Source organism: Polistes dominula, unplaced genomic scaffold (genome assembly GCF_049000335.1).
Source record: "Polistes dominula isolate Pdom_NZ unplaced genomic scaffold, Pdom_raw_medaka contig_12, whole genome shotgun sequence".
NCBI lineage: Eukaryota > Metazoa > Arthropoda > Insecta > Hymenoptera > Vespidae > Polistes > Polistes dominula.
In genome coordinates, this window is record NW_028301116.1 from 1,868,066 (window position 1) to 1,883,610 (window position 15,545).

The 15,545-nt window shown below is 24.9% G+C and overlaps 1 protein-coding gene across 3 annotated transcripts in view; it reads left to right on the forward strand.

Moving 5' to 3' along the window:
- Window positions 1-3,646, forward strand: part of LOC107070716 (protein couch potato) — a 41,979-nt gene extending 38,333 nt beyond the window's left edge. For all 3 annotated transcript variants that reach the window (XM_015329158.2, XM_015329160.2, XM_015329161.2), the window contains one exon: window positions 1,906-3,646. In XM_015329158.2, coding sequence (XP_015184644.1) covers window positions 1,906-1,938 — 33 coding nt within the window. In that variant the 3' untranslated portion in view covers window positions 1,939-3,646. The remainder of the gene's footprint in view (window positions 1-1,905) is intronic.
- The last annotated feature ends 11,899 nt before the right edge of the window (window positions 3,647-15,545 follow it).

The window sequence follows — 15,545 nt, forward strand, 5'->3', positions numbered from 1 at the left end:
CATTTTCCCTTTTTTTTTATTTTTTCTCGTCGATAATTATATGCGATATAAATTGGTCATGTTGGTTCATAGAAATTTGCTATTAATTTTTTTTTTCAAGTCTTTTTTACTTTTTTTCTATCTTCTTCTTCTTCTTCTTGTCTTTTTTTTCCTTCTATTTTCAATGTTTTATTTTGAAAAGCTTGTATTTGCAATATCTCATCTCGGAGTCAGCATTTGTTCATCAATTTTTCTTCTTTCTTTAATTTGAACGATCGTAAAATTTACTTTTCACGAACAATATTCACTGATCTTGATTATAATTATATTTGTTTAAAAGATTTTTAAACAAACTTCTCTCTTTTTTTTGTTCTACATTCAATATTACGGGTTAAACGATGTTGTTTGTTAAATAATTTCTTCTGAAAAGTATCGTGTAAATGTTGAACAACCCATTTTCATTAAAAATAAATTTGTTTGTTTTTTTTTTTTAATTTTAGTAAATACGTTCACTTACATTAGGTAAATTTAAATCATATTCTCTAGATTAAAAAGTATTCTCAATTAATTTTTTAATTTCTAAAGTTTTAATAAACAAACGACTGAGAGGAAACATGTTTCGGAAAAACATTTTTAAGTTTGTTAAAATCTTTTGTAATAATGTTAAATGAATATTATGTATCTGAAAATTACTTCAATTCAATCTGACATAATTCGTGGTTGGTCAAATTTACATAGAAAAAATGTATTATTACGAATTTTTTAAAAATTTATCTATCTTGTATTATTAGTAAAGAAAAATAGGATAAAATATGTACAGGATGATTCACCAACACTTGTCACCCAAATAGCACTGAAAGTTTGACAGTAGCAGAAAAGTGGATAAGGAAAAAGTTGCATGAAAAATTCAGGATTACAATATGAATCCATTGATGTGCAACATTAATATTTTTCAAAATCAACGAAGATCAAAATTGCATCAGGGTTACGTCAGCTTTTAATTGTTCCGACAACGGACGGAACAGATATTTTCCGAATAGTTTTCTATTGGTCATTTTCAGGTTTTTATTTAATGCTGCACATCAGTGGATTCGTCTTAACAGCAGTTATCTCAAAATAAGTATTAAAATATAACATTGTATTTAAAAAAACAAAGTTGTTGATCAATAAATCTCAAAAATTACTCGAACTAGTAAACAAATATTTGTAAAAATATTGTAGTCCTGAATTTTTGATGCAACTTTTTTCTTATACACTTTTTTGGTACAATCATATTTTTGAAGCTATTAAGGTGACAAGAATTGATGAATCACTCTGTACATACAAGAAAATAAGATCTCTTTATATAATCCTAATAATAATAATAATAATAATAATAATAATAATAATAATAATAATAATAATAATAATGATAATAATAATGATAATAATAATGATAATAATTACCATGCAATGAATGCGTTCTGTTAACTTTGAAAATTAATTTTCTTTTGACGTTTTCATTTATTTTCTGTGATTTCTCTCTCTGTCTATCTTTCTCTCTTCGTTTTTATATTATTTTATTTCTCTAACTTACGAACGAAGTGATAAAATTAATTCTGATTTTTAATATCAACATAGTAAATATATATATATACATATATTATATATGTATATAATATATATATATATATATACATATATATATATTATATATATATATATAATACATACGTTTAAAACAAACGATATATGAAGGGTGATTATAAAATAACAATATTTCTAATCCATTAAAGATTACTTTGTGATATTTTTAATAAATGGTAAAGAAAATATAAAATAAATATTAGCAGAGCCTTATTCATAATTTAAAAATTTTATAATTATCTTTACTTTCAATTATCTTTTGAAACATAAATTCTAATTATTTTTATTTTATTTTCTCAGGGATCAAAGAGAGAAGAAAACGGGCAACCTTAAGATCGACATTAACGGCATATAAAGAAGAAAATAAAGAAAACAAGAAGAAGAAAAGAAAAATTAATGCAAGGGGAAAAAATATATGGCATATTCTTACGATGAAGAGGAAAAACCATGAAAAAAAAAATATGTGCTGGGTGTTCGTAATAAATTGGAAGATTTCGTTATGATGGGAGTGGGAGATACAACATCATTAATATTAAATAATAATAACAAACAAATTAACAAAAAAAAAAAAAAAACAACGGGAAAATGCAGCACAAGAAAATTAAATAGAACAACGACAATTAGGGGGAAGGGTGGGAAGGGTGGTAAGGGGGAATGTTACATCTGGCGTTCAAATTTTCCAATTACAAATGGAAAATAAAAATAGATAGAAGTGTATTAAATCTATCGTTAAGGGTAAACACACAAAACATACACACATACATACATATAATTCATATATACACGTACACGTACACTTACATGTAGTACACATACATGTTAAATACAAATATAAAGAAAAAAGTAGGGAAATGAAAATGAGTTAGGGGAAAGGGGTTAGAATGAAAAGATAGAAATGATTTTAAAAACACGAATTACGAATTGAAAAAGAATAAAAGAAATGGGGAGGGCGGTGGATAGGGTGAGTCGTTTCGCGCCTGTGATCCTAGTTCATCAATAATTAGATTAAATTTTTGTAATTTTATTCGGCAGTGGATAAATGGCGGCGTATTAGTTACGCGCATTTTAATAAGGGAGGGAGGTCCAATAAAAAATATAATATTTTTATATATTACATTTATTATAATATATTAATATAAACGTAATATTACTATATATTACATATATTTAATATTTTTCAAGGATTTATCTTAAATCGATTCTTTTTTGTAGTTTCATCGGTTTTTCCCCCTCTCTTTTTTTCATTTTCTTTTTTAATTTTATTATTATTATTATTGTTATTATTATTATTGTTATTATTATTATTATTATTATTATTATTATTATTATTATTATTATTACTTATTTATTTATTTTCGTTGAATTTTGACATATTCGGGTTAGGATGAACTGAAGACAATGAGGTTAGGGAAGAAGAAAAAGTGAAAAAGATGGTAGAAAACAAATGAGAATGTGTACCAGAATGAAAGAGAGAAAGAGACAGATGAAGAGAGAGAAAGAGAGTGGAAAATGAAATGGCAAACCAAGAAAAAGAATTCTGAAGAAATTTGAGAAAAGAAGTCAACATTTTAAGAACGAAAGAAAAAGAAATAATAAATTAAAATAAATGAACAGAAAACTGAAACAGAGACTAAAGTTTATACCATCATATCAAGTGGAGAGTAATAAGTAAAATGTAATAAAACTAATTATGAAACTAAATTTATAAAGCGCAAAGCTCAAGTTTGTGCCTAGCCTTGTTGTCGATAGACGATCGGTTTCTTATTATAAATAATTGTAAAAAATAAAACAAAAGATGACACTTTAAAATACAAAACTAAACAGAAATAATAAAAATTAAGAAGATGAAAGAAGTAAGAGGAAATTACATACGCATACAAATACAACACTCACACAGAAACAAACACATCCACACTCAGATACCAAACAAACAAACACATACACATACACGACACACAAGCATCATGCACATACTCACAAACACAGAACAAACCATACACACCATACACATACACACATCGAAGAAGCACACATAAATTAATTTATTTGCACACGTCGCGCACAGAAGAAGAAGAAGAAGAAGAAGATCAAGGATAAGAAAAAAAGGATTCCTCCTTAGGAGAAATATAAAATTCGTGCCTCAAAATGCCGGCGACGACGTCTCGACGTTCATCGGGAAAATATTAAAAAAAAAAAGAAAAAACATAACGATGGAATAAAATAAATAAAAGAACACAACCGAACGAGCGTGCACGCGCTGTCGTCTTGATGAAAGATAAGAGAGAATTAAAAACAAATAAATAATAAAATTGAAAAAAAAACGAAAAGAAGCAAAAAAAAAACAATTAAATAGAAAGAGAGGAAAGAGAATATGGGAATCGTGGAGAATAAAAATGAGATAAACAGGATAAAACAAATAGTATAATTATTATTCAATAATATTAATAATAATATTAATAATATATACTAATATTAATATTAATAATAATATAATATAATAATAATATATAATATAATAATATAAAGGTAAAATAATAATAATAATAATAATAATAATAATAATAATAATAATAATAATAATAATAATAATAATAATAATAATAATAATAATAATAATAATAATAATAATAATAATAATAATAATAATAATAATAATAATAATAATAATCAAGCGCTCGCGCAAGTCACGCTATCCTTCACAGCTTTTTACTTGAAAAACTACTATAAGAATTAAACAATGATGAAACGGGATGGGGTGGGATGGGATTTGGGGGGTTATAAAAAAATTAATAAAAAAAAAGAAACAAAAAATAGGTTTTATACAAGATGGCCGATCTTTTGCCATTGAAACTAAACGATCTCTTTGTAAATAATGGTCAAGTTTATTCGATTTTTAAGATGAACCGACAAAATAATTAAACAAAAAACACACGTTTTTCGGTCGAAGCTTTTCAAAATGATTAATTAACGCGTGCGCAAACACACACACAACATACAAACACACACACACATACACATAGAAACAAACAAACGTAACCCAGTTACATCTTTTATGGAAAATATTGGGGAATAGAAAGAAAGTGAGAGAAAGAGAGTGAGTGAGAATGAAACAAAAAAAAGAAATGGTAAAAAAAAAATTTGTAGTGGCTCGTAGACGATGTTACGTAATTTATTCTACTTATTAAAAGCGATATGAGAAAATGATGATGATGATGATGAAAGATAGACGAAAAAGAGAGACAGAGTTATGTACATCAAGCTTAATACCAAAGGTGCCCTAAGATGCGTGTATTTATGTTTTATTATCAACCAGGGGGTTTTTTGCATAAGTGCGCGAGTACCACGTGCACGGTGCGTTTTGCATGATGAAAAAAATTATGTATTCTTGTTGGATAAATGTGGGTGTTGTGCTATATCTATTCTTACGTAGGATGGATACTAAAAAAAAAAAAACATAATAATGAAAGAAAGAACGTGGGTGTTCAGGTGGGCTGTTTTTTAAAGGATCATGATATTGATTGGTTTAAGTATGAGGTAAGATTATTGGGGGTAGGGGGTAGGTTGGAATGTGAAGTATAATGAAGTATAATGAAATGGAAATGAAAAAAGAAAATAAACGTATAGAAAATAATATGAGATTATTAAGATGAAATTAAAAAGATCCAGATGTATGAGAAAGAAACAAAGGTAAAAGTGAAGGAGAGTGAGGGTGGGGGTTGGGGTATGAAATGGGAGAAAAATGATTAATTAAATCGAACGATTATTAAGTGATAACCTTATTCATATATATATGTATACATATATATGTATTTGTACATGTATATGTGTGTATATATATATATATGTAATGAATGTGAACATATCATAGGATTAGGGCGAGTTAGGCAAAAAAAAAAATGGGGCAAAGAATAATGAAACAATTAGAAGAAACGTTAAAAAATGCTAAACGATCATGTTGATGGTGATGGTCGTGGTGTATCCAGGATGGATTAAAAAATATGGAAAAAAAAATAGAAACTTGAGGAAATAACAAAACGGGAAAAGATTATTAAGCCAAGACGGAACAGGTATTTTGCCGTGCGTACTAGAAAAATAATAAAAAAAAGAAATAATAAGAAAGAAAAAAAGAAAAAATAATATAAAATAATATAAAATAAAGTAAAATAAAATAAAATAAAATAAAATAAAATAAAATAAACAGCGGCCAACTCGGCACGTAATTTGTCCAAGTGCCTTCCCGTTGGTCGAGTCATGCTTTAATCGTAAACTGTAGATAAAAAAAATGAGAAAGAGAAAAAAAAAGTAAAAGAACCTCTCGTCCGGATGTTAAACGTCTAAAAGAAAAAAAAAATAAGAAAAACACATACACACACGTACTACATACAGAGAAAAGGAAAAAAAGAAAAAAGTAAAAAATTCAATGTTTATGCCTCTCTAGCGCTGTTTTTTCATTCTTTCTTCTTTTTATATATATACACATAAATATGTATATGTATGTATATATATATTTGTATATAGGATCTGGCCGAATAATGTGTGCAAGCAGGTGGGTGATGATGTGATTTTTTATGGAGAAAAACAGGAGAAAAAATAAAAAAACAACACAAATTAATTAAACAAAACAAAAATTGAATTAAATATTCTTGTCTTTTGGAATTTGGAAGTTTCAATTTTAAATGAAAACGAAAGTAAATTCGGACGATTATAATTTTATTTTTTATTTTAATATTTTCTTATTATTTGAATAAAATTATTAAATTATCTTTTGGAATTTGAAAATCAAAACTTTTATTTTAATCGAAAAGGAAAGAAACTTTAAGCGATGATAATTTTATTTTTTATTTCTAATGTTTTCTTATTATATATATATGGATATATTTTTTTTTTTTTCCATAAAAAGTCACTCCACGTTCTTGTTTGTAAATATAATTCGATCGGATCCTGTAAATATAATATAAAAAAAAAAGAGAAAAAAATTATCCGCTGGATTTTAGGACGGTTTTGAAAGGTCAAGAATTTGTTTCGTGTCTCTCCCTACTTTTGGGTCTGTTAAAAATAATGTGACGTTCTAATGCTATAACATATATCGAATATAATACATGATAAATACTTTATATATATATACATTGAAAAAAAAACGTGCTGTTGTTAGAATAAAAAAAATAAATATCGAATGAAAATCGAATGAAAAAATCGAAGTTAGGCGAAAAATAAATGAGAAATAATTAATAATAATAATAATAATAATAATAATAATAATAATAATAATAATAATGTTCGTGGTCATTGCCTTATGTATATAGGTACAAGTTTCACGCAGAAATTAAACAAACAAACTAAAACAAAACAAAACATAAAAAGAACAAATAAAACAAACAACAATGGTCGAGGAAAAATTAATTGCATTTTAGGGATTTTAATTCGTAATTGCAAATCGTCGGAATAAAAGAGAGGTTCTTATTGTATTAAAAAAAAAAATTAAACAAGAAGAAAAAACCAGTGTAACAAAAAGACAACAAACTAACGAGAACATAAAAAAGAAACAAATAGGATTTTTTTTTTGTTTCGATATTACCACCCTTAAATTAACAAAATTTTACATTTAAACTATAACCGGTTTAACATTTAACATTTTAAAATTAAAAAGGTAATATTTTTGTTCGTTCGTTTACATTTGGTGACTCGCACGATCGCATGATAAGAAAAAAGGATTTTTAAAAAGGATTCCATAATTATGGAAAAAGATTAGGTATTTCGAATTGAATTAAAAATAATTTAAAAAATTATAGGAACCCGTTTCGTTACGTACTCACTATATATATATAATATTTTTTAGTTTTCTTAAAAATGAAATTATTTTAATTAAACGGCTCAAATAATAAGACTATTTTTATGAATTTACATTCAACGGTTGCATATAAGTTTTTGTTTTATTATAACACCTTTTTTTATAATCAATTAATCTCGCGGTTTGAAACTATATAACATAAGTTAAAATAATAATAATAATAATAATAATAATAATAATAATAATAATAATAATAATAAAAAATAAAATACTTCGTCAACGATTTTTCTATCTCAAAAGTCTATAACAATCGACGCGTATACAAAAGAAATTGTTTTTTTTTTTTTAATTTTTTTTATGTTTTTCTACAATTTTTCGACTAGAATAATTCCATTAAACAAACATGAAAAATATCCTGACGAGAGAATTTTAATATTTCGTGAATATATAATAGTAATAATAATATCATAAAATAATTATTTATTAAACTTTTTCATTTTGTATTATCGATAAGATTATAAAAGTTTTTCAAAATAATTTCGGTAAACCAAATCACGATCGGTAGATAAGAAAATAAAGAAAGAAAGAAAGTATAATAATAATTATAATAATAATATTAATAATTAATAATAATAATAATAATAATAATAATAATAATAATAATAATAATAATAATAATTACTTAATTACGTTGCATCGCGATAGACACATATCCTTTTAGCCGTCCTAAAATCGCACTCGTGTTAATAATATTTAACAATAAACTCACTAAATAATCGAAAGTTGCTGAGAAGGGTTGAATGTAGTGGGGTAGGTGTGAAGATTGGGTGATTGTAGAAAAGGGTCTGGATAAGGTTGACAAGAACAATCAATGCTTTAGTAATTATTTTTAAAAAAATAGTCTTTTTAAAACACTATATGAATCGAAAAGTATAACGAGGGCATTTTATTATAACGCCGAAACACAATTATTTAAATTAAACCAAAAAATTTTTTAAATATTTTCAAATGCGTTTGGTGTTAACGACACTTGCTATAAGCGTTGTGAAAATATTAAAAAAAAAAATATAACAAAACAGGAAAACTCGATCGATCTCGTTTCAACACATTGATGATTAATATTGGGGTGACAGAAAATAATGAAAATGAAAAGAAGAAACGATAAAAAGAGAAGATATATATACATATATGCATATAAAAAAAAAAATGAAATAATTGAGCTATTTATTTTGAAAATGAACTAACAATAATTTCAATACCTTCTTTTTATTTTTCCTATTACTCAAAATTTTTTTTATTAAAATTAACAACTTCAGATGTATAGGTACACGTTATTATAGTTAACAAACAACTGACAAATTTTGATTTAACAATATATAAATCTTAAAATAAATGGCTCGTATACTTGAAGTGGTGGGGATGGGGAAGTGGAGAGGATAGGAAAGTGGAAGGGATGAGTAAGTGGAGGGGATGGGCATAGGAACGGAGTTAATTTCATAGGTCGGGACAAATGAAATCGCGCAGTTGGATAAACATTTTGTCGTTTCTTTCGCTGCTAAAAGAGAGAGAGAGAGAGAGAGAGAGAGAGAGAGAGAGAGAGAGAGAGGGAAAAAGATATATAAATAAACAAGAAATACAAACCAAAAATTATAGAGAAAAAAGTAAGAACAAAGAGAAATAGGAAAAAGGATAAAACAAATTAAGAATACATCTGTTCGTTGATTAGAAAATGGAATAAATTTTACACTTTTACGAAACATCTCGGTTGGTTTTCAATAGTAAACAAAAACAAATTGCCACACAGGTTGAAAAAACGTGTGTATTAAATTACAAATATTAAAAAACGACAAATTATATAACGTTCGGTATTATTGATTATGATAATATCGGGGATAAATATGAAATAGACATATTAATCACATATTACACGAACGCAAGACACATATATATGTATATGTATTTATATATGTATACATATATAGAGTGGGACCGAATTATGGTTTCAGGGAAATTGATGGCAGAGAAAAGTATAATATCGTGTGGAAAGAGTGATAAGAGTACATTGCAAATGGTATTCAGGGTTCGTTACACATATATATATATATATATATATATATATATATATATATATAGACATATATGTATATATGTATGTATATCGTATATTTCTTAATCTTTCGGGTGAAATTAACAAAAGAAACCAAATAGAAAAATCGTAAGGAAAAACGAACGACCCATTTTGAGCAATATTATTTAATTTGACAGATTATAATTATGATTATGATGATAATGATGATTATGATACTAATGTCCATTGTCAAACGATGAAAGTTTAATAGAAAGTAGGAAACAATTTTTACAAGATGAAAAAGTAATTAAATATTGGTAATGATACACATATGAAAAAAAAAAACAATAGGTTCAAACAAGAGAGAGATAGATAAAATTGCAATTATCACGTAAAAAAGGGTAATCGATTATTGTATTATTTTAAAAAAAAAAAATAATCATTATTTGTATATACTTTTTTACATAAGGACGATTTCGATTTCATGGTTTTTTTTATTAATGCGTTCATCGAAGCGTACTTGAAAATTACAAAACACGATCCGTCCTTTTTTGTAGGGGTTTATTTCTTTTTTTATATATATTGTTTATTTTATTTCAATAGACTTCGATATTTAAAAAAAAAAGTATTTAAAAAAAGAAAATTCATGATTAAACATAGTTCAGTATTATTGTTTCGGTGGATTATGTTTTACGTCATAGAAATCAAAATATTTTATCGAAAAAAATTCCTAAAACGAACCTTTAAACAACAACAACAACAAAATATCTAATCGTAAATAATTTTATTCTATTAAAGTCACGAGCACAAAAATGAATCACGAACGAAGTAATTTTTCTTCATCTTTATATTAAATTTTTTAATATTTTTCAATGATCTTCATTTTATCTATACACACGATATGAATTTTTTAAATTATCACCAATAGATAGATGACAATTTTAAATAGATTGCAATTAGCATATTTGCATATTTCCAATTTTGCTGATTAATATAATAATTTTGTATCCTCGATAAACAAATGTTTAATGCATGCAATAAGAAGAAACACGAATACACTTTTTGTTTGTTTGTCGTGGTTATTTAACGTGGTCATTAGTATTAGTATATTTTAGTTTTATTATTATTACTTATACAATAATAATATTTTAAGAGATTCGATTTATATTTATTACTTTAATTATTTATTTATAATATTATCTATCTTAACACATGATAACTTTCGTGATATATATTGAATTAAATTTATATATATGATTAATATTATATAATAGTTATTATATATCGATATACGTAAATTATTAATAATATTAGTGTGGTTTTATTATATGAATCGTTTTATATATGTATTTTATGTATTTAATGTTTTACATCGTATTACTAAGTATATTATATCATTTATTTTTCTTTTTTACTTTTCTTAATAATTTTGAATCAATAATCACGAATAATTCAACTCGAAAATAAACATACAAAGTTACAAAGTTTTTTCTAAGTTATTTTATATATGTTTATAGAAGTATCGTTGAAAAAATGATTAAAAAAAAAAGAAAAGAATCTTATTCATTAATTTATTTATGTATTTATTTAATATATTAAAACGTGCGAATAATTCGGACGCAGTTAATTTGAAAACTGTATTCGAAGATTGTACTTATGGTTTAATAGAACGATTGAAAAATGAAAAAAGAACAACAGGAAAAGAAAAAAGGATGAATATGTTTGTTAGATATGTTAATTTTGCAAAAAAAAAAAATAAAAGAGAAAAATATAATAGAACAATTTTTAAATGCTGTGAGCCAAACGAGGCCTTACATCCCATAAAATATATCGAGATTTCAGGGGGAAGAAAAAGAATAAAAGAAAAAGAAGTAATCACATTATCATTACGAGCAAACGAAAAATGTTATAAATGATAATAATCATTATTTGTATTTGAATTTTTCATTTTATTACGAATTTTTTCGATTTATCATATATTTTTATATTTTTGTTCTCTCTCTCTATCTCTCTCTCTTACTTTCGTGATTCATTAAAAAAGTAATTAAAGTAATTAAATTAATTAATTATTTTACCAAAGAACTCGCTTTATAGTTAAGAGGAAAGTATTAACTATTGAAAAGTATGCAGTGATATATTATGATATATATATATATTATTTTTTTTAATTAATTTTGTTTATGTTTCGAAAGAAAAAAAAACCATAAACAGTACACTTATTTATACATATCAATTGATATAATTATTTATTCTAAACTTGACTTTTTATATTTTTTTTAAATCTTGTTTATGTTTCTAAAGAACCAATCCGATAAAAAAGAAACCATATAAATACACTTATATATATATTAATTGATAAAATTATTTATTCTAAACTTGACTTTATATATTCTTAAAAATTTTGTTCCGTTTTGAAAGAACAAATCTAATAAAAAAAAAAAAAAACCATAATTAGTACACTTATATATATACATATTAATTGAAACAATTATTTATTGTAAACTAGCCGTTTTTAAATTCCCAAAAAATATTTTAAACTTCATTGTACAATTAATGTCATATTCATCACTTTGAACGATACATTTAAAATGTTATAAATCGTTGTTTTATCGGTTTACAAACAATACCAAATAATGAACGATTATAGTCAATTGAAGTTTAAAAAAAAAAAAAAGTAAGAAAAAAAACCAAAAGCCTTGTATAGTAGGAAACACAACTCGTTAATTTAATTTATTAATTCGTTATTGAAATCTTTTACCATTAGAAAATGGTAATGGTAGAATAAAATTTAATTACACGGTTCGGTGTGTTCGATGCACAAATTCGTTTCGTTGAAATAGAAAACAAGAAAATAAAATAAAGAAAAGATAAAAATTTTTTTTTTAAATAAACCAAACATCATAACACGGTTTTTTAATTTTATTTTGCAATATCACGTTTTCTAATTTTTTTTTTTACAATATCGAGTTTGCAATTTTTTTATTATTATTATTTAACAGTAAAACCAAACAAAACATAACGCGGTTATTTTATTTTATTTTTGCAAAAACAAATTTTTGATTTTTAATTATTTCATTTGTAATTTTTATATATTTAAAAACGCGATTGCTCGAATGTTGTCGTTCGAAAAAATAATTATTTGAAAAATAATAAATAAGGAATGATAAAAGGGAGGTGAAAGGTAGGGGTGGGTGGTAAGAGAAGAAACAGAAGATGAAAAAGAACAACAACAAAAATAAAATAAAAATTAAGAGATGAAACATCGTCAACGTGAATAAAATTCAACACGAAACAGATGATCGCGATATATATATATATATAAAATAATTATATATACATATATAGACAAAATCTACATATCTAAAACGATCCGACGAAAACGAGCTTTGCCCGTACTCCGCGTGTAAAAAAAAAAAAAAAAAAATAAAACAAATTATCAAGAAAATATGTATAAGGTATCATATGAAAAAAAACATATATACATATCTATATCTATACAATATATATATATGTATATATGTCTTTCAAAAGTATCGTACGATTAGCAAAAAAATTTTTTTCTAGTTTCCCCAATTGGCCTTTTTAACGAAGGAAAAAATTTCGACAAGAACAATGTAGATAATACTGAAAGTAATATATATATGCATACATACATATATGTATATATGTATCTGTTCTCTCTTCTTTGCTTTTTGTAGAAGTTTCTATCGCAGTAGTTTGATAAAATATTTCGACGATGAAAAATAGGAGGAGAAGATGTAGGAGGAGGAGGAGGAAGAGGAGGAGGAGGAGGGGGGAGAATATCGAATAATTATAAATCATCGGTTAAATAATCTCGGTGAATAATAATAATTAATAAATAGTAATATTAATAAATAAATAAATAAATAAATAAATAATAGTGCGAATTCATTCCTTGTAATCGTATAACTGGTTTTAATCGAATTTTGTTTTTGTCTTTTTTTTTTTTTTTTAGATATCTAAGATAAACGTATACTCGTCGTCGGCGATCGATAAAAAAAAGAAGAGAAAGGGCAGGGGTGAGGGATGGGGGATCGTTAAGTTGAATTTTAAAGTGCTTTACAAGTGAACTAATTCATATCAATAGATAGTATTTGCTAGTAATGTAATATTCTTTAGATAGTAGTGTTTATTGCGTAAATAAATAAGAATATTAGAATATGGTATATGTATATATATATAAGAAAAAAAGGAAAAGAATGAGAAAGAAATGGGAAAGAAAGTGAGAGAAAATAAAAAATATATGAAAGTATGAAAGAAAAAAATCAGAGAAATACACGAACATTTACACACATAAAATAAAAAAAAATAAAAAAACTCGCGTTTAAGCAAACAAAAAGAAATATGTACATTGGGTCAATCAGATATTTTCTACTGTAATAAAGAAAAAAAAGGAATTACAATTTACAAAAGTCAGGATAAAGGAAGAAAATAGAAAAAAAGGTAAATGAGATTAAAAATGCAACGTGAAACAGGTGACGTTTAAATAAATTGGGTGGAAATGATAAGTGATCTATTTTGAGACTCGATACTTTTTATTTGATTTTTTTTCTATCTTTTGTTTTTTCCAATATACAACACATTGCAATATTATCGCAAAATATGAATTACATTTTAACTTAATTAAATAATTAAACACAATCGTTATGCTGTTAAAATATAATAAAACGAGGGTTGGTAAAAGAATGCGATAGGAAAATGCTTGTAAAAAAAATTCGTACACATATTTACATTAAAATAATAAAAAAATAAAAACATTTAAATATACTGGGATGGGGTGTGAGGGAGGGGGAAAGGAATGGTACATATCAATACATATGTAAAAACAAATAACGTGAGAAAATCTTTATTAAATGATAAAAATATTTGATCGGTATATAATAATAAAATAAAATAGAATAAAATAAAATAAAATAAAATAATATATTATAAAAAGGTAATAATAATTATTATTAAAATGAGCTTTTGCAAAGAAGAAACGTTTAATATTATTATCTCTTATCGAGATATCGAATGAAGATAATATCGATCATTTTTTTTTTTTTAACAAGATTATGAGATAATAACACACATATCGTCTTGTTAGAATAAACTTGGGACAATTACCTTTCTTTTTTTTTTTCTTTTTTTTTTTTTTAATCAACGTTCAACAACATCGTCCATCATAATACCCGAGACTACCAAAAAGAATAAAATAAAACAGATGGAACAACGTGATAATATAAAATACGAGATATATGATATTGAAAGTGAGAGAAAGTGAGAGAAAGTGAGAGAGAGAGAGAGAGAGAGAGAGAGAGCATGAAAAAGGGGTAAGGAAAAATAAAAACGAAAGGATAATAAACTTAAAGAAGAACAAAAATAGAAAAAAAATGGATTGTCTTACAAAAATCCCTCTCTCTCTGTGATTTTTTTGTTTCTTGCCACGTTGTGATAGATTGTGAAAAATATGACGAAGAAAAAAAAGGGTTGTGTTTGAAATAAAAAAAAATAAAATAAAATAAAAAATGGATTAATGGTAGTGAATAAAATAAACAGGAAGACTAACAAAAAATGGATGGAAAGAAGAAAAATAAAACAAAACATACGTTAAATTATTATAATTTATTCGTATGTTATCATCGAAAAAAAGGGTTTTCAGAAATATATGCAAGTATGTTTCACAATGAGTGAAAAAAATGAGTGTGTGTGTGTGAGAGAGAGAGGGATGGTTTAAACTCAAGTTAGTTGAGATCAAACTACGAAAAAATAACAAAAAATATTCTTAACCAAAGATTAGCAACGTACATCCTTCCAAAGATTAGAAAATTGAGAAGAAAGATGAACAAAAATTAAGATGATGATAAAGAAGAATTAAATGGTAATAAAGTGAAATGAAATAAAGAAGAATAAACAAATATCATAATTGAGATGTGAAAATATAATTCCGAACTTGAAAAAATATTTATCTGCTGTGATTAGAGGGACTAATCTTTCGATCGTTTATTAAATTTTTATTGTTAAATGAAAATTCAATGATAAAACGTGAACGTTTATTATTAAATCTTTTTTGTTTTTAATTAT